Below are 24,675 nucleotides of genomic sequence, written 5' to 3'. Positions count from 1 at the left end.
TCAGGTGTACGGCAAAGTGAATGTTATATGTATATATCCATTATCTTTCAGATTATTTTCCCATATAGGTTGTTACAGAATATTGAGTAGTGTTCCCTGTGCTATGCAGTAGGTTCTTATTAGTTATCCATTTTATTTATAATAGTGTGTATATATTAATCCCAGTCTCCTAATTTATCACTTCCCCCCATGTTTCCTCTTTGGTAGCCGTAAGTTTGATTTTGATATCTGTGAGTCTGTTTCTGTGTTGTAAATAAGTTCATTTGTATCATTTTTTAAAAAATTAGATTTCACATATGATCGGTATCATATGTTTATTTTTCTCTCTCTGACTTACTTCACTTAGTATGATAATCTCTAGGTCCATCCATGTTGCCGCAAATTTTGTTCTTTTTATGGCTGAGTAATATTCCATTATATATATGTGCCACATCTTCTTTATTTATTCATCTGTCGATGGACACTTAGGTTGCTTCCATGTCCTGGCTATTGTAAATAGAGCTGCAGTGAACACTGTGGTACATGTCTCTTTTTGAATTATGGTTTTCTCAGGGTATGTGTCCGGTAGTGGGATTGCTGGGTCATATGGTAGTTCTATTTTTAGTTTTTTAAGGAACCTCCATACTGTTTTCCATAGTAGTTGTAATCAATTTACATTCCCACCAACAGTGCAAGAGGGTTCTCTTTTCTCCACACCCTCTCCAGCATTTGTTGTCTGTACACCTTTTGATGATGGCCATTTTGACCATGTGAAGTGATACCTCATTGTAGTTTATTTTGTTTTTTTGGCTGTGTTGGGTCTTTGTTGCTGCGCGCATGCTTTCTCTAGTTGCAATGAGCAGGGGCTACTCTTCGTTGCGGTGTGCAGGCTTCTGTTGTTGTGGAGCACGGGCTGTAGAGCCCAGGCTCAGTAGTTGTGGCGCACAGGCTTAGTTCTTCCGCGGCATGTGGGATCTTCCCAGACCAGGGGTCGAACCCATGCCCCTTGCATTGGCAGGCGGATTCTTAACCACTGTGCCACCAATCCCTCTGACTGTAGCTTTGATTTGCATTTCTCTGATAATTAGCGATGTTGAACATCTTTTCATGTGCCTTTTGGGCATCTGTATGTCTTCTTTGGAGAAATGTCTACTTTGATCCTCTGCCCATTTTTGGATTGGGTTGTTTGGTTTCTTTTGATATTGAGCTGCATGAGCTATTTGTATATTGTGGAGATTAAGCCCTTGTCGGTCTCTTCGTTTGCAAATATTTTCTCCCATTCTGTGGGTTGTTTTTTGTTTTGTTTATGGTTTCCTTTGCTGTGCAAAAGCTTTTAAGTTTCATTAGGTCCCATTTGTTTATTTTTGGTTTTATTTTCATTACTCTAGGAGGTGGATCAAAAAAGATCTTGCTGTGATTTATGTCAAAGAGTGTTCTTCCTATGTTTTCCTCTAAGAGTTTTATAGTGTCCAGTCTTACATGTAGGTCTTGAATCCATTTTGAGTTTATTTTTGTGTATGGTGTTAGAGAATGTCCTAATATCATTCTTTTAAGCTGCTGTCCAGTTTTCCCAGCAGCACTTACTGAAGAGACTCTTTTCTCCATTGTACATTTTTGCCTCCTTTGTCATAGATTAGGTGACCATAGGTGCGTGGGTTCATCTCTGGGCTTTCTCTCCTGTTCCGTTGATCTACGTTTCTGTTTTCGTGCCAGTACCACCCTGTTTTTGTTGTTGTGGTGGTGGTGGTGGTAAGCAGGCCTCTCACTGTTGTGGCCTCTCCCGTTGCGGAGCACAGGCTCCGGATGCGCAGGCTCAGCGGCCATGGCTCACGGGCCCAGCCGCTCCGCGGCATGTGGGATCTTCCCGGACCGGGGCACGAACCCGTGTCCCCTGCATCGGCAGGCGGACTCTCCACCACTGCGCCACCAGGGAAGCCCTACCATACTGTTTTGGTGACTATAGTTGTAGTATATTCTGAAGTCAGGGAGCCTGATTCCCCCGGCTGTTTTTCTTTCTCAGGACTGCTTTGGCTATTCGGGGTCTTTCGTGTTTCCACACAAATTTAAAAATGTTTTATTCTAGTTCTGTGAAAAATGCCATTGTTAATTTGGTAGGGATTGCATTGAGTCTGTGGATTGCCTTGGATAGTATAGTCACTTTGACAATATTGATTCTTCCAATCCGAGAGCGTGATCTATCTGCCTCTGTTTGTGTCATCTTCGATTTCTTTCATCGGGGCTTACGGTGTTCAGAGTACAGGTCTTTTGTCTCCTTAGGTAGTTTCATTCCTAGGTATTTTATTCTTTTTGATGCGATGGTAAAAGGGGGAGGATTTTAACATCTACCAATACAACCTAAAGCGGTTTGCAGGATTTTTGCTGTTAGAGTGTACCAAAGGCTGCATGATTTCCTAGTGATGGTGGTGATGGTATGATAGGTTGTCACAGTGGTGACTGGCATCTCTTGCATGTTTTCTAACCAGTTTTTGTTTGGAGAAGTGCAGCTCGTTGATTATTTCAAATACTTCTCTTGCATCCATTGACTTAAGATGACTCATTTGCTTTTGTAGATATGCAGTCGTAGTATTATTAATTAGTGTAGTTAGTATCTTCATTTCTGATATGTGTTCCTCCTGTTTCTCTGTTGTGTCCTGCTGCGTTTACCCTGAATTCTCAAACACTGTAATGGCACTACGTCAGACATCCTTGTTTTGCTCCTGATGTTCAAATGCATCTCTCTAGTAGTTCTTCACTAATTATAATATTAATAGCAACTCTTATTTTAGAAACCTCTTCAGTCTGTTAAAAAATATTTTTGTGTTCCCTTCATTAAATGTTGCCTTAGCGGGTGGTAGTGAATTTTTTTTCAAATGCCTTTTTGGTATTTTTTTTCAGGGATCATATGATTTTTCTTAAACTATTGATAGGGTGGATTCTATTATTAGATTCTCTCCTATTGAACAGTCCTTAGCTTCCTGTGATAAACCCTAATTGGCACATTATTCTTTTACCACAGTTGCTGAATCTTGTCAGTAGCCGAGTGTTTTATCTCTGTCTCTATCAGGAATTGAGATTGGGTGATAGGGAGTGAATTGTAGGTGGCTTTGAATATCTTTCTGTGTGTGAATCAGCTTCTCTATCTTAGAATCATGTTTCTATTCAAAAATAGAAAGAATTAATCCATAGACTTGTGTGGAGGTACCAAACAGGGGGAGGGGATTATTATAATAGTGATTTTAAAGTCAATCCTAACTTTAGGTAAATTTTTGGTGTCCATTTTAGTATATTTTTAAACAAAACTGCCATGGACATGTTCAGTTTTATGATCGATTATGCATAGTATGTTCTTATGATTTTTTTTTTAATTCTAAAACATTGAAACAAAACAGGCACATAATGCAGATTACGTTTAATAAAATATCTGCTGTTACAGCTCAGGTCTTGATTTAAATTTTGTACTATTTTGCTACATTTAAACTTCTATTTAACAGAGTTTTGCCTGTTTTAATTAGTTGTTTCTAGAAACGAGCCCCTGACATGTTTATTTAAATTTAATTTATACAGTATGTTTTCTCCTGTATTTAAAATCCTTTTCTTTCCTTTAAAAAAAAATCTTTTCTACTGAAGTATAGTTGATTTGCAATATCGTGTAAGATTCAGGTGTACAGCACAGTTCAGTTATATATATATATATATATATATATTCTTTTTCAGTTTCTTTTCCCTTGTAGGTTATTAGATAATATTGAGTAGAGTTCCCTGTGCTATACAGTAGGTCCTTGTTGGTTATCTGTTTTATATATAGTAGTGTGTATATGTTAATCCCAGCTTCCTAATTTATCCCTTTACCCACCACCCTTTCCCCTTTGGTAACCATAAGTTTGTTTTCTGTGTCTGTGAGCCTCTGTTTTGGAAATAAGTTCGTTTGTGTCTTTTTTTTTCTGTTAGATTCTACACGTAAGCGATATCATGATATTTGTCCTTCTCTGTCTGGCTTGCTTCTCTCAGTATGATAATCTCTAGGTCCATCCATGTTGCTGCAAAGGGCATTATTTCATTCTTTTTTAAGGCTGAGTAATACTCCATTGTATACATGTACCACATCTTTTTTATCCACTCCTCTGTCAGTAGACATTGAGGTTGCTTCCATGTCTTGGCTGTTGTAAATAGAGCTGCAGTGAACATTGGGGGTGCATGTTTCTTTTCGAATTATGGTTTTCTCCAGGTATATGCCCAGGAGTGGGGTTGCTGGGTCATATGGTAGTTCGATTTTTAGTTTTTTGAGGAACCTCCATACTGTTCTCCATCGTGGCTGTATCAATTTACATTCCCACCAACAGTGTAGGAGGGTTCCCTTTTCTCCACACCCTCTCCAGCATTTATTGTTTGTAGATTTTTTGATGATGGCCATTTTGACTGGTATGAGGTGGTACCTCATTGTAGTTTTGATTTGCATTTCTCTAATAATTAGCAATGTTGAGCATCTTTTCATGTGCTTTTTGGCTATCTGGATGTCTTCTTTGAAGAAATGTCTGTTTAGGTCTTCTTTCCATGTTTTGATTGGATTGTTTGTTTTTGATACTGAGCTATATGAATTGTTAATATATTTCAGCATTTAATTTCTTGTCAGTCACATTGTTTGCAAATATTTTCTCCCATTCTGTGGGTTGTCTTTTCATTTTGTTTATAGTTTCCTTTGCTGTGCAGAAGCTTTTAAGTTTAATTAGGTCCCATTTGTTTATTTTTGGTTTTACTTTCATTACTCTAGGAGGTGGATCAAAAAAGATATTGCTGTGATTTATGTCAAAGAGTGTTCTGCCTATGTTTTCCTCTAAGAGTTTTATAGTGTCTGGCCTTACATGTAGGTCTTTAATCCATTTTGAGTTTATTTTTGTGTATGGTGTTAGAGAGTGTCCTAATTTCATTCTTTTAAACTGCTGTCCAGTTTTCCTGGCACCACTTATTGAAGAGACTCTCTTTTCTCCATTTGTATATTCTTACCTCCTTTGTCGTAGATTAGGTGACCATAGATGAGTGGGTTTATTTCTGAGCTTTCTATCATGTTCCATTGATCTATATTTCTGTTTTTGTTTGTTTGTTTGTTTTTGTGGTACGCGGGCCTCTCACTGCTGTGGCCTCTCCTGCTGCGCAGGCCCAGCAGCCATGGCCCACGGGCCCAGCCGTTCCGCAACATGCGGGATCCTCCCGGACCGGGGCACGAACGCACGTCCCCTGCATCAGCAGGCGGACTCCCAACCACTGCGCCACCAGGAAAGCCCTATATTTCTGCTTTTGTGCCAGTACCGTACTGTTTTGATGACTGTAGCTTTGTGTAGTATATTCTGAAGTCAAGGAGCCTGATTCCTCCAGCTCTGTTTTTCTTTCTCAGGACTGCTTTGGCTATTCGGGGTCTTTTGTGTTTCCATACAAATTTTGAAATTTTTTGTCCTAGTTCTGTGAAAAATACCATTGGTAATTTGATAGGGATTGGATTGAATCTGTAGATTGCCTTGGGTAGTATGCTCATTTTGGCAATATTGATTCTGTATCTACTACTGAATCTACTGTATTTATAGTTTTTATCATTATTATTTCCTACCACCTATTTCCTTAGGTTTATTGTTGTTGCTATACTTTTTCATATGTGAAAAGGAATGCTTAAATTTTTTTGGATAATAAAGTTTGAAATTTTAGAAATCTACCTTTGAATGATACTTTCACTGCAATGATAGATTTTAGTATATAGGATTAATATTTCCTCTCAGTATTCTCTGATAGTTTGTTATGTCCTCACTCATTTCTCATTTCATGGTATTAGGATAAAACCAAGTAACCAGTAGTTTGTGTTCTATCTTTTTAAATTTTTTTGAGATTTCTTCATTGCATATTATTTTGATTTAAAAAATTTTTTTGTTTTAATTTGGTTGTGCGGGGTCTTAGTTGCAGCAGGCAGGCTCCTTAGTTGTAGCATGCGAACTCTTGCTGCATGCATGTGGGATCTACTTCCCTGACCAGGGCTCAAACCCAGCCCCCTGCATTGGGAGCATGGAATCTTATCCACTGCGCCACCAGGGAAGTCCCATATTATTTTGTTTTTATAATTCTCCCATGGATACTTGGGAAGAAGATGTGGATCATACTTTCAGAGTATAAAATCTGAAAATAGCTATCCCTTCTTTGTTGTGAAATATATGTTGTTAAAAGACAACTTTGTAAAAAGGTAAAGTTGTCTCATATAAAGTATACACATGTGAAAGATTTTATTTAACTCCTTAATTTGAGAACCAGTAAGATGTTACACTGTCTCCAAGGAAAATTCAAAGAACATTTGCCATGTATATAGGCAACCAGGAATTCTGAGATGAATCTGTGAATAAATGCAAAATTGGTCACTGTCCACAGGACAGTAGTCCATTGAATTCTGCCAGACAAAATTCATATGCATTTCTGTGGATGAGAATTATTTGCATTTTTGTCACGTTTTTACCTGCTAGAGTTTTTTTGTTGTTTTTAAATTTTATTTATTTTTTGGCTGCATGGGGTCTTCATTGCTGCACGCAGCCTTTCTCTAGTTGCAGCGAGCAGGGGCTACTCCTCGTTGCAGTGGCTTCTCTTGTTGCAGAGCACGGGCTCTAGGTGCATGGGCTTCAGTAGTTGCAGTGTGTGGGCTCAGTCGTTGTGTCTCGCGGGCTCTAAAGCAGAGGCTCAGTAGCTGTGGCGCACAGACTTAGTTGCTCCGCAGCATGTGGGATCTTCCTGGACCAGGGCTTGAACCCGTGTCCCCTGCATTGGCAGGCGGATTCTTAACCACTGCACCACCAGGGAAGTCCTACATGCTAGAGTGTTAAAAGTAGCTCCCAAACAAGGAAAGACCTAGATAACCTAGAAGGGTGTATTAGACAAGGAACCAGTAATCTTTCTTGCCCATTTAAAAGACTTTCACATTTTCCCAGTAATGCCCTTTACAATAGACATTTATTATTTCTAATTTATCTGTCCTATGGGACACTTGGTGAACTAATTTCTCACACTAAATTGTGTTTTGACATTTAATCTTTAAAATTCTAATATTTCCTTCCTGTTTATTTAGCCGCGCCATTTGACGCCTATAGACCTTGTTGTAATACTTTTGTTACCTAAATGGTACATATTCAATATTCAAAATCTAGGAAGTAGAGAAAAATATAAAGAAAAATTTCAAATCACTTCTAATTCCCACTATCTCTAACCACTGTTACCACTTTATTACCATTGAGCCTTTTTTTCTATGGGTATTTCTCTAATACACTTAAAATCATTCTGTATACAAAAATTTTCTGCCTTTTTTCACCTAACATTTTAAGAAACACCTTTCCCATGTTAATAAAACTGTTTAAAAGTATCATTTTAAATATTCTTACTTAAATTTACATACTATTCCTCTGTTCTTGGGAATGTTAGATTATTTCCAGGTTTTTGCTGTTATCAATTAACACTAACCTTGGGACATCAGTGATTGTCCACATTTTGCATTATTTCTTAATAGATTATCAAAAGTAGAGAATTACTGGGCAGTCTAAGGCTCTTGATATAAAGTAGAATTGCCTTATAAAGTGGTTATATTCATCTAACCCCACATAGCCGTACTTGTAGCAATATCCTGTCCCATTGCACAAAGATTTAATAATGCACGAAGATTTAATAATGTCATGTCCTTGTAATGCATTCCGCCTTCTGTCATTTATTCTTACCCTTTTAATCTTATGTAATACTTTCCCATTAAATTCTACCTTGCTCGTGATATTGCAGCTTGTCCTAGTCATCCGATCAAATTTGGTAGCAGAATCTTTGCACAGGCTTTCCTTTGCAAACCCTTTGGCGCTCTTTTGCTTTATATATGCTTCCAGATGGACCTCGTTTAGTCAAATCTGGGACTGTGTCTTTACCCGGGGCAGTTTAGGCTGATTTTCTTTATTGTTATGATCTGTCTGGACCGACCGCTGCCATAATCTTATATGCTTCCCATTTTTTAATGATCCGTCTTCTTTTTTGACATTTTACCTTTTGGTAGTCTGCTTTGTTTATAGCATTGATTATGATTTCAAAGGTAAACAGTCTAGTTTTCATTTTACTAGGGACTTCTAAAACATACACTGTTAACACTCTTAATCCTGTTTTTATACCTGGCTAATAACACTTTCTATGCCCTCTTGTCAAATTAAAACAATTTTTGAGATGATTGGCTCTTTTTCCATACTTTGACACTCTTTATTCCCTTAGTCCAATGTGATTAAAATGTAACTATTAGTGATCAATGTTTTTACTTCCTAACCTCTGTAACCTTCATTTTCATTCGGGTGATCACCCTCACTTTTTTTCCACAACTTCACTATTCAAGAATATTTTTCTGTGATTCAGCCCTAGAAGATTTGGGAGACATTCCTAGGCATTCTTTGCTGGAAAGGTGCTCATTTGATAAACTTTCAGAGATCTGCAGATTTCTGAAGGTCTCCCTGTTACCCTGCATGTGAATAACTTGTCCACATATTGCGGAATTCCCAGCTCTGACTCCTTCCCTCTGAAATCTGTGGAGCTGGCCTCTCAGCTGAGGCATCAGTGGTAGTGGAGGCCAGAACTGTACAAGCTGCCTTTTTACTCTTTTGAAAATTTTGTCTTTTTTTTAATTCAACTAACCAGTTACACTTATTGATCCCTGACTGCACCCTGAGTCACTTATCTGGGTGCTTTTAACATACTCACTTGAGCTCGTTTTTCTGCTTGATGGCTTCTAGCAGCCTTTCTCTGTTCAGTTTTTGTTTTGTTTTGTTTTTATCTCGTTATGTCTTCCTGTTCTTTGGGGTCATTTGTTTGTCCAGAGCCCATCGATCACTGGATTGCATGTGAGTTCAGCTGTCTGCTAGGAAGGATAATTGATCACTGCAGTGCATTAGGCTGCCGGAACCTGGCATGCTTTCTGCCGTCGGCTCCTTCCCCGTCGGGGCCTGCCATCGGCGTGCCTGGTCTGACGGGTGGCGCAGGAGGTCCATCTCCACACCTCCCCGTCTGCGTGCACCTCTCCTCTCGGCCCCTCTCCACCCACAGCCGTGTTCCCCTGCTCCCCGCCCTGGGCTTCATTTCTCAGTCTCTCTGCCTCTAGCCGTGGTTCCCTTGTGCAATTGTTGCTAATTAATTCCCAGTCAGAGTGATGGATGGTTTAAATTTTCTTTCCTTGAGAGCCCTTGCCTGGCCGGGGACTGGGCTGAATTCCACGGTGCCGGGGCAGGTGGCTCAGGAGGTAGGGTCTTGGTAGAGGAGGCAGAGAGCAGCACAGGGCTTGAGGGACCAGCTTCCCAGCACAGTGTCATTTTGATCATTGTCATCCTGGAGTGACCTGGCTAAGCCAGAGCCTTCTCCCTCCCACTCAAGTCTTCTGAAGCCAAAAGAAACTCAACGGGATCCAGGAACCTTGAGCAGTGTCTCTGCTGCAGACTCTTTGACAAAAGGGGAAATGGCCTCACATCACAGAGCAAACTCCATGGAAGACTCTCTTCATCTTATGCCCCAGAGTTCCTCTTCTTGCGGCCTCTAAGCACCCCACCTTTCCCCCCAGACTTCCCTCTTGTCCCCTCCCTCTGGGGACTGAGTCTCAGGCACTTTCTTTGGGGAGACAGTTTACTCTGGCTGCTTTGGATTCTCTCCTGTCACTCCTCAGAGAGGCAGCATGAAAGAATCCACCTTTTTATTGTTTATTTATTTAATTTTTTTGCGGTACGCGGGCCTCTCACTGCTGTGGCCTCTCCCGTTGCGGAGCACAGGCTCCGGACGCGCAGGCTCAGCGGCCATGGCTCACGGGCCCAGCCGCTCCGCGGCATGTGGGATCTTCCCGGACCGGGGCACGAACCTGTGTCCCCTGCATAGGCAGGCGGACTCCCAACCACTGCGCCACCAGGGAAGCCCCCACCTTTTTATTTTTAAAGGCAAAGGTTTATTGTTTATTTAGGGGACATACAGAACACTTAGGAGATGCAGAATTCCCTTAACAAGAGAGATGGGATCTCGCTGTGTTGCCCAGGCTGGGCCGCTGTGGTTATTCCCAGGCGCGATGCCACTACTGATCAGCACAGGCGGGTTTTGGGGGGTTTTTTGTTTTGTTTTTTTATTGAAGTATGGTTGATTTACAGTGTTGTGTTAGTTGTTTCTGGTGTACAGCAAAGTGATTCAGGTATATGTATATATATTCAGTTATATATATATATTCTTTTTCGTATTCTTTTCCATTATGGTTTATCCCAGGAGATTGGATATAGTTCCCTGTGCTGTATAGTGGGACCTTGTTGTTTATCCATTCTATGTATAATAGTTTGCATCTGCTAACCCCAAACTCCCACCGCATCCCTCCCCCAACCCCCTCCCCCTTGGCAATCACAAGTCTGTTTTCTATGTCTGTTTGTTTCTGTTTCATAAATAAGATCATGTATGTCATATTATAGATTCCACATATAAGTGATATATGGTGGTATTTGTCTTTCTGACTTACTTCACTTAGTATGATACTCTCTAGATAATCTCTGCAAATGGCATTATTTCATTCTTTTTTGGTGGAGTAATATTCCATTGTATATATACATATACCACATCTTCTTTATCCATTCATCTGTTGATGGTCATTTAGGTTGTTTCCAGGTCTTAGCTATTGTAAACAGGGCTTCTATGAACATAAGGGTGCATGTGTCTTTTTGAATTATAGTTTTGTCCAGATATATGCCCAGGAGTAGGATTGCTGGATCATATGGTAGTTCTGTTTTTAGTTTTCTGAGGAACCTCCATACTGTTTTCCATAGTGGCTGAACCAACTTACATTCCCACCAACAGAGGAGGAGGGTTCCCTTTTCTCCACACCCTCTCCAGCATTTGTTGTTTATAGACTGTTTAATGATGGCCATTCTGACCGGGGTGAGGTGGTACCTCATTGTAGTTCTGATTTGCATTTCCCTGATAGTTTTCGATGTTGAGCATCTTTTCATGTGCCTGTTGGTCATCTCTATGTCTTCTCTGGAGAAATGTCTATTTGGGTCTTCTGCCCATTTTTCGATTGGGTTGTTTGGTTTTTTGTTACTGAGTTGTATGGGCTGTTTGTATATTTTGGAAATTAAGCCCTTGTTGGTCACATCATCTGGAAATGTTTTCTCCCAGTCTGTAGTGTCTTTTCTTTTCTTTTCTTTTCTTTTCTTCTTTTTATGGTTTCCTTTGCCGTGCAAAAGCTTATAAGTTTGATTAGGTCCCATTTGTTTACTTTTGCTTTTACTTCTATTTCCTTGAGAGACTGACCTAAGAAAACAGTGGTATGTTTTATGTCAGAGAATGTCTTGCCTATGTTCTCTTCCAGGAGTTTTATGGTGTCATGTCTTACGTTTAGGTCTTTAAGCTGTTTTAAGTTTATTCTTGTTTATGGTGTTAGGGTGTGTTCTAACGTCACTGATTTGCCTGCGGCTGTCCAGCTTTCCCAGTACCACTTGCTGAAGAGACTTTTTCCCCATTGTATATTCTTGCCTCCTTTGTTGAAGATTAATTGACCGCAGGTGTGTGGGCTTACTTAGCACAGTTTTGACCTGCTGCTTTTCTGACCTGGGCTGGCCTCCACAGGCAACCTGGTGGTCCCCTGCTCTCGGGAGGTCACCACGTTGATGCCGAACTTAGGGCCTCGTGCACTGCAGCCTGGAACTCTTGGGCTCAAGTGATCCTCCCAGGAAGCTGGACTGCAGGCGTGTGACATCATGCTTGGCCCAAAGAATCCGCCTTTGGAGGAGGAAGGAAGGAAGGAGGCTGTGAATTCTTCTTCCCTAATACTTTATCCCTGTCCACAACAACATCACATCAAGAACACCACCACCATCACCATCATCTAACCATCACCACCACCATCCTCCTCATCCTCATCATCTTCATAACCATCATCACTACCACCATCTTTTTTTTACATTTTTTATTTATAATTTAGTTATTTTTTTATTGAAGTATAGTTGATTTACAATGTTGTGTTAATTTCTGCTGTACAGCAAAGTGACTCAGTTATACACATGTGTACATGCTTTTTTTAAAATTTTTTCCATTATGGTTTATCCCAGGAGGTTGGATATAGTTCCCTGTTCTATACAGTAGGACCTTGTTGTTTATCCATTCTATATATACTAGTTTGCACCTGCTAATCCCAAACTCCCAATCCATTCCTCCCCCACTCCCCCTCGGCAACCACCAGTCTGTTCTCTATATCTATGAGTCTGTTTCTGTTTTGTAGGTACATTCATTTGTGCCATACTTTAGATGCTACATATAAGTGATATCATATGGTATTTGTCTTTCTCTTTCTGACTTACTTCATTTAGTATGGTAATCTCTAGTTGCATCCATGTTGCTGCAAATGGCATTATTTTGTGTTTTTTTTATGGCTGAGTAGTATTCCATTGTATATATATATACCACATCTTCTTTACCCATTCATCTGTCTGTGGACATTTAGGTGGTTTCCATGTCTTGGCTATTGTGAATAGTGTTGCTATGAACATAGGGGTGCATGTATCTTTTTGAATTATAGTTTTGTCTGGACATATGCCCGAGAGTAGGATTGCTGGATCATATGGTAACTCTGTTTTTAGTTTTTTGAGGAACCTCTATACTGTTTTCCATAGTGGCTGTACCAACTTACATTCCCACCAACAGTGTAGGAGGGTTCCCTTTTATCCACACCCTCTCCAGCATTTGTCATTTGTAGACTTTTTTTTTTTTTTTTTTTTTTTGCGGTATGCGGGCCTCTCACTGCTGTGGCCTCTCCCGTTGCGGAGCACAGGCTCCGGACGCGCAGGCTCCGGATGCGCAGGCTCAGCGGCCATGGCTCACGGGCCCAGCCGCTCCGCGGCATATGGGATCCTCCCAGACCGGGGCACGAACCCGTATCCCCTGCATCGGCAGGCGGACTCTCAACCACTGCGCCACCAGGGAGGCCCCATTTGTAGACTTTTTAATGATGGCCATTCTGATGGGTGTGAGGTGGTACCTCATTGTCGTTTTGATTTACATTTCTCTAATAGTTAGCAGCGTTGAGCATTTTTTCATGTGCCTTTTGGCTGTTGTATGTCTTTTTTGGAGAAATGTCTACTTAGATCCTCTGCCCATTTTTGGATTGGGTTGTTTTTTTGTTATTGAGTTGTGTGAGCTGTTTGTATATTTTGGAAATTATGCCCTTGTCGGTCTCATCATTTGCAAATATTTTCTCCCATTCTGTAGGTTGTCTTTTCGTGTTTTTTTTTTTTTATGGTTTCCTTTGTTGTGCAAAAGCTTGTAAGTTTGATTAGGTCCCATTTGTTTATTCTTGTTTTTATTTCTGTTGCTTTGGGAGACTGATCTAAGAAAACATTGATACAGTTTATGTCAGAGAATGTTTTGCCTATGTTCTCTTCTAGGAGTTTTATGGTGTCATGTCTTACGTTTAAGTCTTTAAGCCATTTTGAGCTTATTTTTGTGCATGGTGTGAGGGTGTGTTCTAATTTCATTGATTTACCTGTGGCTGCCCAGTTTTCCAGCACCACTTGCTGAAGAGACTGTCTTTTTCCCATTTTATATTCCTGCCTCCTTTGTCAAAGATTAATTGACCATAGGTGTGTGGGTTTATTTCTGGTCTATCTATTCTGTTTCATTGATCTGTGTGTCTGTTTTTGTACCAGTACCACATGGTTTTGATTACTGTAGCTTTGTGGTATTGTATGAAGTCTGGGAGAGTTATGCCTCCTGCTTTCTTTTTTTTTCCCCCCCCTCAGGATTGCTTTGGCAATTCTGGGTCTTTTATGGTTCCATATAACTTTTTGGATTATCCTAGTTCTGTGGAAAATGTCATGGGTAATTTGATAGGGATCACATTAAATCTGTAGATTGCTTGGGGTAGTTTTGTGATTTTTAACAATATTCTTCCAATCTAAGAACATGGGATATCTTTCCATTTCCTTGAATCCTCTTTAATTTCCTGTATTAATGTTTTATAGTTCTCAGCATATAAGTCTTCCAGCTCCTTGGTCAGGTTTATTCCTAGGTGGTGGTGGTTGTTTTTTTTTTTTGGTGCGATTTTAAAAGGTATTGTTTTTTTGCATTCCCTTTCTGATGTTTCATTGTTAGTGTAAAGAAATGCAACTGATTTCTGAATGTTAATCTTGTATCCTGCTACTTTACTGAATTCATTGATTAGATCTAGTAGTTTTTCTGTGGAGTCCTTAGCATTTTCTATTTATCATATCATGTCATCTGCATATAGTGACAGCTTTACCTCTTCCCTTCCAATTTGGATACCTTTTATTTCTTTTTCTTGTCTGATTGCTGGGGCTACGACTTCCAATACTATGTTGAACAGAAGTGACCCACCACCATCTTTCTCATCATCATCACCACCACCATCATCATCATCATCATCACCATCATCACCATCATCATCATCATCATAGCAGCTACTGTATACTGAGTATTTGCTATGTGACAGGCACAGTGCTGAGCATTTTATATAATTTTTTCATTCAATCCTTACTACAGTGTTATGAGATAGATACTACAGTGATTTCTGTTGTGGTGTGGAGGTCACAGTACTAGTAATTGGTGAAGCCGGGGCTCAAACCTTGGTCTCTTGAGTCCATACCCCTCCCTTCATGCTGGAGCCCTGTGGTAACCCCCATCCCAGTGCAGAGACACTGACCCTAGGTGTCCCCCCACCACTGTACCAGATCTTTACCCACGATCCCTCCCCAACTCTTTTCCCCTCTGTGCCCCTTCCCGCCACAGGTGTATGAGGGTGGGAGCAACGTGGACCAGTTTGTGACACGCTTCCTCCTGAAGGAGACGGCCAATCAGATCCAGTCCCTGCTGAGCTCGGTGGAGAGTGCGGTGGAGGCCATCGAAGAGCAGACCATCCAGATCCGGTGCGTTGATGGGACCTTGTGGGGGCCTGTGGGCGTGGGCCGTGTGTGTGCTGACCTGCTGCTTGGTGGGGACATTCGTGTGCTTGGGGGCTGGGTGACCTTGGGCAAGCTGCTCTTCCTCTCTCTGTCTCCACTTCCCCAGCTCTTTTTTTTTTTTTTTTTTTTTGCGGTACGCGGGCCTCTCAGTGTTGTGGCCTCTCCCGTTGCGGAGCACAGGCTCTGGACGCGCAGACTCAGCGGCCATGGCTCACGGGCCCAGCTGCTCCACGGCATGTGGGATCTTCCTGGACCTGGGCACAAACCCGTGTCCCCTGCATCAGCAGGCAGACTCTCAACTACTGCGCCACCAGGGAACCCTCCCACCAGCTCTTTAAGTGGGGACGATTATATACCTGCCTCCTCACAGAGTTATGACTAGTTCCTAGACTCTGACCAATTTGGCCCCATTTCCATATTGCTCACATTATTGTTTAGCTAAAACTATTCTATTGTTTGACTTATTTTTTAAAACCTGGGAGTAAATTTAAGAAATTCTGTGGCCATTACCATCATTCGAAAACAAGTTATCACATGCTGTGAGTGAAGAAATTGTAAAAATAAGCGCTGTTGGTTCCCGCAGTCAGCTTGGACCCTGAGGCCTGCTCCCTCTTTGTTCAGAAAGAGAGGCTGTGAGATCATAGATGGGCCTTGAAAACAGGAGCATCAAAGCATGACCTCAGAAAGATCAAAAGAGCCATGAAATGGAGTGGTTTTCTCCCAGTGTTAGTTAGTGTTATTTAAGGCCTTGTTTGTGGGTCCTTGAAGCCGTGGAAAAGTACCTGGGGTCCCCCCTCTTTGCAGGGGGACACTGTTGGGGCGGTGAGATGGGGGTCCGGAGAGTAGCAGTCTCCTTCCGGCCTGGCAGGGCCAGCCCCTGGGGGCCACGAGCCCTCCCATTTGCTGTCCCAAGTTCCGGCCAACTCCTCTGTGCCTGTTCTTCCATGAAGAGCTGATGTGCCCGGGGCAAAGGGGAAATAAAGAAATAGAAACAGGCGGGGGCAGCTGCCAGATGCCCAAGCGATACTGAGCCTTGAGCCTCTGCCGCGGTTTCCCAGGCAGAGACCCAGCACAGCAGGATGTTGGTTGCTGGGCCTGGGGGTTTGTATGTGGTTTTTTTGGTTGGTGGGGGGCTTGTCCCAGTCAGATATGACTGCAAAGGCTGCTCAGTGATGCCGTTCGCAAAATGCCTTTGCTCTGAGTACCTGCAGCCCGGTCACCTAGGATATGCACAATGCAGATTCCTGGGCTCCGGCCGTGCCCGCTGGATTAGGGTCCCTGGGAGCTGAGCCCAAGACTCTGCATAGCTGATCAGTCTTGTGATTCTGAAGGTTCCCAAGGTTAACAGCCTCAGCTCTGGAAGTTGTCACATAGATTTTCTTCTTTTTTTTTTTTTTTTGATCACTATCTTGATTTTAAAACCTGAGGTTTCTATCCTGCTGCAGAACAGATAGGACCGCTGCATGATTTTCAGAGCCGATTTCCTGCGCTTTGCCAGTTCCGTCACGTGTCAGCTGTTACACCTGCCCGCCCCCTTTTTGGAAGCTTACTTTGGGATGTTGTTGGCAGGGGTGGCACGTCGCGATGCGGAGACACATCTGCTTCACCGGCACTGCCACCTCAAACTGCCCAAATCTCAGCTGCTTCGGCTCTCAGCTGCAGGTCCCCTGAGCATCCCCTTTCCCAGGCCTGGGGACGTCGTGACCCAGGCACGAGCCACTGGTTCAGACCCTGCCGCCCTTGGGGGACTCCCACTGTTCCCACTCATGGTCTGAGTTTGTTGAGGCGCCACGACTGACACCTCAAGGACTCTGCCAGCCTTTCTCCTCCCTTGCGGGGGGTGGGGTTGGCCCCTCTGCACAGGGAGAGGCTGCTGGGCTTTCAGGCTCACAGGAGGCAAATTCCAGAACATTACCAAGGCAGCCCTGGGGACCAGGCGTGTCGGCCATGCACACAGGAGTGTGTGTGTGTGGGGGGGGATATGTGTGTCTGGGTGTATTTTTATGTCTGGTGAGTTTTCCAGCATTTTTGTACATGGGGGTTTGGGCATTTGTTGAGTCGCTACTACGTGCCAGGCACAGTGTTTGGTGGGCTGTGTGTGCACGTCAGGGATGCAGGGTGCTGTGCGTGTGTGTGCACATCAGTAGTGTGCGTGGCGGGTGGTGTCATGACGGGATGGGGCCGGGCTGAGGTCAGGATCCCGGATCTTCGTCCTGTCAGATGCCCGCTCTCGACTGTGTCTTAGGGCTTCCTTGTTTGGACAGGGGGCTTGTTAGCCAACCCAGGCCCCCACCCAGAGGGCAGTGAATGCTGAATCGGCTCCCAGCAAGGCCGGCAGGGCCAGGGAGAGGGGCAGCTGTGGGCTGCGGGGAGGCTGGGGGCCTGGCTCAGCCTCGCCCGGCCCTGGAACTAAACCTCCCGGGAACAGGGTCTGGGGTCTTGGAAAGGATCTGAGTTCAGATCCCATCCCGGCCCCGCTCGCAGCATGGCCTTGGCCAGTGGGCCTGGTGTCCCCCTCTGTGAAACAAAGGCCATGATGTCCACTTCACAGGGACGGGGCTCCACGGAGTGAGCTCTGTGCACGTTTCAGCCCCCAGTTGGTGCTTAATGTTTGTCGAAGCTGCCACAAGCAGCCAGGGCCCTGCAGCCCCCCTCACAGTGTGTGCTTCCCCACTCCTGTGCAGACAGGACCCCGGCAAACCCAGCCACAGCGTGGTGGAGACCTGGTCTGGGAGCTCCGCTCCCCTCTACGCCCACAACTACAAGCTCACGGCCGTGGAGCAAGGGAGTGGCTTCCCGCTTGGTGAGAGAGCAGTGGCCCAGAGTGGGGGGCACTGGCTGGGGGGTCCTGGGCGGAATCCTGAGAGTGGTCCACCTGGGGCCTGGGCCTCCCATGGGGACTGAGCCTGGGAGGGCTGGGGGCAGGTCTCAGCCCCGGGGCAGGGCCGGGAGCTCCCCTCCACCTTAGGCCTGGCCCCGCCCCCCCCATCAGCATCTCTGTTCCTCTTTCCCAGTCACCTCAGACTCCAAGGAGGAGGGCCTGGAAGCCCAGGTCAGCAGGTTGGCGGGGCTGATAGGACGGCTGGAGAGCAAGGTGAGCCCGCTGAGCCGTCCCTCTGTCCCTGCATCCACCGTCCGCCCTCCCAGCCCCCAGGGAATGCAGAGTGAGAGGCCAGAGCTCGAGAAGGAAGTCAGGAAGCCTTGGAAAGGACGTTCCCCGGGTGGAGTGCGGGCTAAGGGTAGACGCCAGGGACATGTCCGTCGTATAGGACCCGAGGAGAGGAGCAGTTGTGGAGGGTGGGCGGGCAGCCAGGAGGGGCGTCTCAAGGAGCAGAAAGTAGTCGGCAGGGTCACGGGCAGCAAGGGGACAGAGCTTCAAGGAGGCGTTAAGGCGGCGGCGTGGTCTGGGCAGGTGGTAGCCTAGACCCAGCAAGGGGTGGCTGAGGGATGGTGACGTCCCAGGAGAGATCAGAATGACCGGCAGCGTGAAGTCTTTTCAATGTGACGTGACACGTCCACAAGTGACGGAAAGTGGCACAGCCTTTATGGAATCGCGTTTTCGGAGAACATTTCACGGCTCGGTAGGCACTCAGGATACGATTGTGTTAGCTTTGCAGGGCTGCCAGAGCTGGGGCTTAAACCCCCGCATTTATTCTCTCACAGATCAAGGCTAGAAATCTGAAGTCAGGACGTAGGCGGGGCTGGTTTCTTCTGAAGCCTCTCTCGTTGGCGTGTAGACGGCCGTGTGTGTGTCTGTGTTCTGACTCTTCTTATAAGGACACCAGTCATATTGGATTAGAGCCCACCCATGTGACCCATGTGACCTTATTCTAACTTAATCACCTATTCAAAGGTCCGGTCTCCAAATATAGTCCCGTTTTGCGGTACTGGGGATTGGGACTTCAACATACGAATTTTGGGGGAACACAATTCAGCCCTTAACGATGACCATTCGTTGGTAGAAAGAAAATAATTGGCCTTAAGGTTTACCAACAGGCTCCAGTATCAGACTGCCTGTATTTGAATCCTGGCTATACCACTTAACAGCTGTGTGACCTTGGGCCGGTGACTTACCCTCTCTGAGCCTCAGAGTCCTCCTCTAACCACAGAGAAAATAATCAGAATGGCACCTCTCACAGGGTCATTGTGAGGATTAAATAAAGTGATGTCTTAATGGCTTAGCACAGAGCCTGCTGCATAGTTAGCATTTAATATTAGCAATGTTATTTAGCAGTTATTATTAGACATTCTGATGCCAGAACCTATTATACACAGACCATACCTGTATATCAGCATAAACCAAGAGAGCAGGCATCTCCAGGCTGTAGGGTTGCAGTGGCAAGTTTACATTTTTCCTACTTCTCTGAATTTTTTTTATATCTTTTGCAAAAGGGCAAAAGAAAAATAGTGCTTTGATGGGTTCGTGGGTTAGTTCTGAGGGATTCGAGAGGGCAGTGGGTGGGGCTCCCCAGGAGGAGGTGAGGCCGAGACTTGGAGAGGAGTCCGAGGGAGGAGGCGGCCATCCCCCCCTGCAGGTCTGAGGCCGAGGTGGGATCTCCCCCCCGCCCCCCCGCTAAAGCCGGCTGCTGGGTGGGAGCGGTGGGAAAGGCTCGGCGGGGACCTTGAGGCCCGGTTGTCATAACAACTCTGCGGGCGCCCCCAGGGGGAGGCTCTTTGAAGCTTATTTTTAGTGCCCCAGTCGCCTTAACAACCGGCTGGCTGGAAACCAAGGAGCACCTGGGAGTCCTGGAGACGGGGCGGGGCCCTCTTCCCGACCTCTGATTGGCCCGAGCCGGGCCCCGCCCTCCAAGGGCCAACCTGAGCGCTCCTAGCTGTGCCTGGGCTCCTGGAACGCTGGGACGGCGAGGCAGGGAGACAGGGCGGTGGGGTGGGGGGCAAAGACGTGGGTCCCGCCGCCCCTCCCCCACCCTCCCCTCATCTTTACCTCATCCTCACCCTCACTGCCGCGGCGCCCAGCTGGCCAGGAGAAACCTAGGGAACCAGTTGCAGCCCCTGATCTCCAGGAGCCCAACTACACGGTTTTAAAACCATGGAAAGAGACTTGCCCTGCCAGGCAGACCTTGGCCACCTACAAACGCCTACATGCACACCCTATGTCCCCGGAAAGTCAGTACCCTCTCTGGGACCGGCTGTGTAATTTATGGGGCCCTTTGTTCCAACATTATTAAGAATGTCCAGGTGGTGACTGCATGGGTCATGGCCCTGCACATCGGCCGCTGTTTTCCTTAACAGCCAGCTGATGCGCCTCACTCACGTGCTCGTGTAGAGGAGAAAGACCTGGGTGCGGGATTGTGCCAGGGACACGGGCTGTCCTCGTGGAGGATGGACAGGGATGGGCACAGAGGTGGACTTTATTGGGATGCCCAAGTTAAAGGAAGAAGGATCCTGATTCCGTGGATCAGGAGAGAGCCCTGGCCTGACTCAGACTCTGACCCTGGACCAGCTTCTGTGGCCTCTGGGTTCTCTGCTCTGCAATAATGGTGCTGGGCACCATTACAGACACAAGCACGTGGTCAGGAGCGGAGTGCACGGGCTTCCTACTTTCCTAGAGCTCACAGTAGGGTAGCCACGGCCTCGGGGAGTCTGGCAAGTTACATAAGATTTGGTATAGAGGGTAAAATTTAGCCCCCAGGGTTGGTGGAAGGCCAGCGAGCACAGACCACCTCATTCAGGCCGTTATATTCATGAGGTGCCAGGGGCTGTGACTGGGGTCGACGTGTAAGTTGTCGGGGAACCTGTTGCCAGCAAGGCTGTCGGCGGAAGTTGTGACAAAACCCCAGCGTCCTGGGTTCAGCACAGTGGAGCCTCCTTTGTGTTCTCTGCAACTGGCGTGCTTGGCCTCTGTGGCTCCAGTGCCCCCTAGATGCCACGGCCAGAAGGGATCTGTGCCACTTCCTGTGGTTGGCCTTCCAGCCTGGCTTCCCGGCTCCTTTCTTGAGCCAGCATTGTGCCTGGAGGGTGGGCTGAGCCCTGCCCAGAGAGGCCTGGCCCTGGGAGCTCCCACCTGCTCGGGGACTCCAGAGCCTCTGGAACCATGGGGTGGAGGGGCTGGAGCTCTTCTGTGGCCCTGGGTGCGCAGGTGTCACTGTGGTGGTCCCGGGAGCCTCCCTAGCAGAGGTGGCCTCTGTCTCTGGCATCTCTTCATGCTTTGTTGTTGCAGACCCTTTGGTTTGACCTCCAGCAGCATCTCTCGGATGAAGAAGGCACCAACGTGGTGAGGACCCCTCGCCTGTGCCCCACCCCTGCCTGAGCCAGGCCTCAAGATGCAGGGGGCTCAGCGCCCCTGACCCCTCTACCCTGGGACCACCACAAGGGGAGGTGCAGCCCCAGCACTTGGCCACCCTCCCCTCCCGTGAGCATTCTTAGAGCCTCCAGGGCTGTGATCAGTTGGGCCTGGAGCAACGTAATCAGCAGGACAGTGACGTCAAAATGCTGGTTCAATCAGAAACAATTTTGCTGGTCACTCATGTTGTTGTGTCCTGGACCCGAAGCCTTGCAGGCAGCTCCCAGTCTCTCTCGAGCCTCTTTAAATGTCCCTGTCTGCTTTTTCAGCACTTGTGGGACTACTTCCTGCATTTGGCTTCTTAAGCTTAGCTCATTTTTCGCCAGTTTCCACGTGTAAGAATGAAAAGTGTGTGTGGGGTTGGGGGAGTGGGTCGGTTTTATTCTGAAGAAGTTGTCCTGTCCTGGGGAGGCGGGCTCCTGGGCTGGGCGGGGTCCCGGGGGAAGCGGGCTGCTAGGGAGCCCGCAGGGTGGCTCACTGGTCCTTTGGCCCCGGAGCATCTGCAGCTGGTCCGGCAGGAGATGGCCGTGTGTCCTGAGCAGCTGGCCGAGTTCCTGGACTCCCTGCGTCAGTACCTGAGGGGCACCGCCGGAGCCAGGAACTGCTTCCAGTAAGTAAGCTGCGGGGCAGGGTGGTGGCCGGGAGCTCTGCCTGGGGTGGAGGCACAGGGCAGGACCGGCCTCACCCCTGAGAACACACCAGACCCCAGGGAAGCCCCCTGGCGGGGTGGTTACAAGAGCTGGGTTCAGGTCCTAGCTCGGGCTCTTCCTTGCTGCGCAAACGTGCCAAGTGACTTCATCTCGCGGACCTCAGCCTACTCATCTGTAAAGTGGGACCAATGACCGGACCCGCTTGCTGGTGGGGTTGGAGGCGTCAGTGGAATAATGGCAGTGGAGGGTACCAGCCAGTGCCTGGCACCCAGCGCCCACTCAGCGTTAGCTGCCACGGTTGCTGCTGTGGCTGCCCCTCGGGGGCCTCACCCTCTGGTCCCTGCTGCCAAGGCCTGCATCCTTGCTGGGGGTGGTCCCAGAGGGCTGTTGGCACAAGTTGCTGGGCTGTCTCCCGTCTGTGGCCCACCCGTCGGTGCCCAGCGAACAGTAGCTGTAGGCTCCGTGACTGTTCCCTGCCTCGAGTCTCTCCCTCCCCGGTTGTTTTTTTCCTACCTCAAGAGCACATGTGCCTCCTCCTGCTTCCCAGTGAAGCAGGTGGGCCAGGCCTGGGGGTACAGCGTGACTCAGGCTGCACGTTAATTCCAGGTCGGGGGAGAGGGCAGGTGAAGAAAGATGATTCTGGTTGGCGGTGGGTGCTGTGCAGGCCAGCGAACGGGGGGCTTTGGGGAGGGGCTGCATGTGTGCTGAGGCTGAGTGACGAGCAGCGCCCCCCACCCACCGCAGAGTCTGAGGCCCGGCACAGGCTGGTGCCCAGACCTGGCGTGGCAGTGAGGGTGCTGCATTTGAGAAAAAGCAAGCAGCTGGTGTGGCTCGACAGAGTGACCCAGGGGTGGGTGGGTCAGAGGGCCAGGGAGGCAGGCAGGCCCTGCTCGTTCCGGGGACCAGGGACTATGGGGGAGAGATGCTTAGGCAGGAGGGAGACTCGGTCTTGCCTCTCTCGTGTAAGAAGGGCTGGCAACAGGCGTGCGGCTGGCAGCCAGGGAGAGGCCCTGCAGTCACCCGGAGAGGGCACTGGCCTTGGCACGATGTGGGCAGAGCTGGGGTCTGTTTTGGAGTGGGGCTGACTGGACTTGACCATGGCTGGGATGGAGTGGGGGGCTGTAGAAAGAGGAGGCCAGGCGGAGTCAGATTCCTCAGCTTCAGGAACTTGATGGAGGACGGGGCCGCAGGCTGAGCTGGAGAAGCCGCGGAAGGTCAGGTGCGTGGGTGCGGGGAGTCGCACAGGCCTTTGGGGCCATGTTAAATTCCAGATGCCATTCGAGGTGCCGATGTACAAGTGGGGAGATCCGGGGAGTGGTGGGCATGCAGGTGTCACCCGGAGCCACGGGAGCTGTGTGCTCATCATGGGAGACAGCGTGGAAGAAGGGGGCCCGGGGCTGGGAAGGGCCGGGAGGAGGCAGCCCGCAGTAGGGCGTCCTCTCTGCAGCCCCAAACCTGGAATTGCCTGTGATAATGCAGCAGACGCCACCGGGACGGGATTCTCCTCTCTGAGGGATGCTTGGGGTTCTGTGCTCCTGAGCGTGTGGGAAAAGGAGAAGGAACCGGGAGGGTGGCCGAGAGGCCTGATGGGGTGGTATCGTGACCTCAGAGGCCAGGCCTCCCTCTCCCTGGGTGGGCCTCCCTCTCCAGGGGTCGGCCACATTCTTAGAGGCACCCCCCCCCACCTTGCTCCATCCCCCGAGCCTGGGTCTCTGTCTTATTTGAAATGGGGTGAGTACCCTGGTGCTCACACAGGGACGGCAGCTCAGGGACTTGGGCCACGTCTGATTCCTTTTAAGGATTAAATGAAAGAATGATTATGAAGGACAGTGTGGCAGGGGGAAGATGCTTTTAGTTTTAAAGGTAGGTTTTTCAATGACTAGAAAGCCTTTTTCAAAAAGTCATTGCACTGTCATTCATTCAACAGCCATGCTGGCCCCTGTACAGGGCCACGCCGTGCTCTAGATCATACAGAGGTGCACGCAGCTGCTCAGACTAGGTGGCTGGTCCTGGAGGGTTCAGGGGGCCTGATCAGAAAGGGAGCGTGATACTGAGAGCAGCGGTGACAGGCTGTCTTCTGGGCCGGCCACCACCCCCGGCCTGCCTTCCGGGCCTGTCACCACCCCCAGCTGCTGCAGCTTCTGCCAGCCTCACCTTTCCAGGGTCTTCAGGCAGCCCCCAGCCTGGCTCAGGGGACGCCCTGTCTGGGGGCCCTGTGTGCACCCCAGAGGGGAGCAAGCAGGCCGGCAGCCCCGTGCATCCACTGAGTCTGGTCTCTCTCCTCTTGTAGCATCGCTGCCGTAAGGCTGGCGGACGGCGTCACCTTCGTGGTCTACGAGTTCTGGGAGACAGAGGACGAGTGGAAGATGTAGGTCTGGCCACGCACGGTCTCTAGTTTCAGCCCTCGGCGGGGGGTTAGGTGGTGGGACGTGGGGCGGGGACCTGCCCCGGCCCCCTTTCCAGGCCCTTCCTTGTCCCAGAGGCTCCTTGGTGGGGAGGGTGAAGAGTCGGGGTTCCAGCGGCATCCACCGCTCAGACGGCTGGGCCTCAATCCAATTGGAGGTGGCGTTTCTCAGGCTGGAGCTTGACCCCCTCAACGTGCCCTGCTGGGTCCTGAATCTGGGCTCCTGACCAGCCCTGGGAGCGGAGGCCAGGGTTGCTCCTGTTTCAAAACTGCTGCCCAAGGATAAAAATCCAGAAAGTTCTCTCAGTGAAGGTTGCTCATGGGGAGTCCAGAGCCAGGCTGTGCCCCCAGCCCCCAGCACTCTGCTGC

The 24,675-nt window shown here is 47.7% G+C and overlaps 2 protein-coding genes across 2 annotated transcripts in view; one reads left to right on the top strand and one right to left on the bottom strand.

Annotated features, from left to right (window-relative positions):
* Nucleotides 1-24,675, top strand: part of NECAB2 (N-terminal EF-hand calcium binding protein 2) — a gene marked incomplete at its 5' end in the record, with an annotated part of 39,079 nt that overhangs the window by 13,090 nt on the left and 1,314 nt on the right. The window contains 6 exons of the mRNA XM_082606154.1: nucleotides 14,776-14,912; nucleotides 17,633-17,751; nucleotides 17,963-18,042; nucleotides 21,130-21,183; nucleotides 21,750-21,862; nucleotides 24,193-24,270. Coding sequence (XP_082462280.1) covers nucleotides 14,776-14,912; nucleotides 17,633-17,751; nucleotides 17,963-18,042; nucleotides 21,130-21,183; nucleotides 21,750-21,862; nucleotides 24,193-24,270 — 581 coding nt within the window. The remainder of the gene's footprint in view (nucleotides 1-14,775; nucleotides 14,913-17,632; nucleotides 17,752-17,962; nucleotides 18,043-21,129; nucleotides 21,184-21,749; nucleotides 21,863-24,192; nucleotides 24,271-24,675) is intronic.
* The window catches only part of SLC38A8 (solute carrier family 38 member 8), a 39,362-nt gene continuing 38,976 nt past the window's right edge, over nucleotides 24,290-24,675 (bottom strand). The window contains exon 16 of the mRNA XM_082606153.1: nucleotides 24,290-24,578. The gene's annotated coding sequence lies outside the window, so the exon portion shown is untranslated. The remainder of the gene's footprint in view (nucleotides 24,579-24,675) is intronic.

This window comes from Mesoplodon mirus, assembly GCF_964341445.2.
Source record: "Mesoplodon mirus genome assembly, chromosome: 19".
Taxonomy (NCBI): domain Eukaryota; kingdom Metazoa; phylum Chordata; class Mammalia; order Artiodactyla; family Ziphiidae; genus Mesoplodon; species Mesoplodon mirus.
This window is presented reverse-complemented; position numbering and strand designations above follow the sequence as displayed.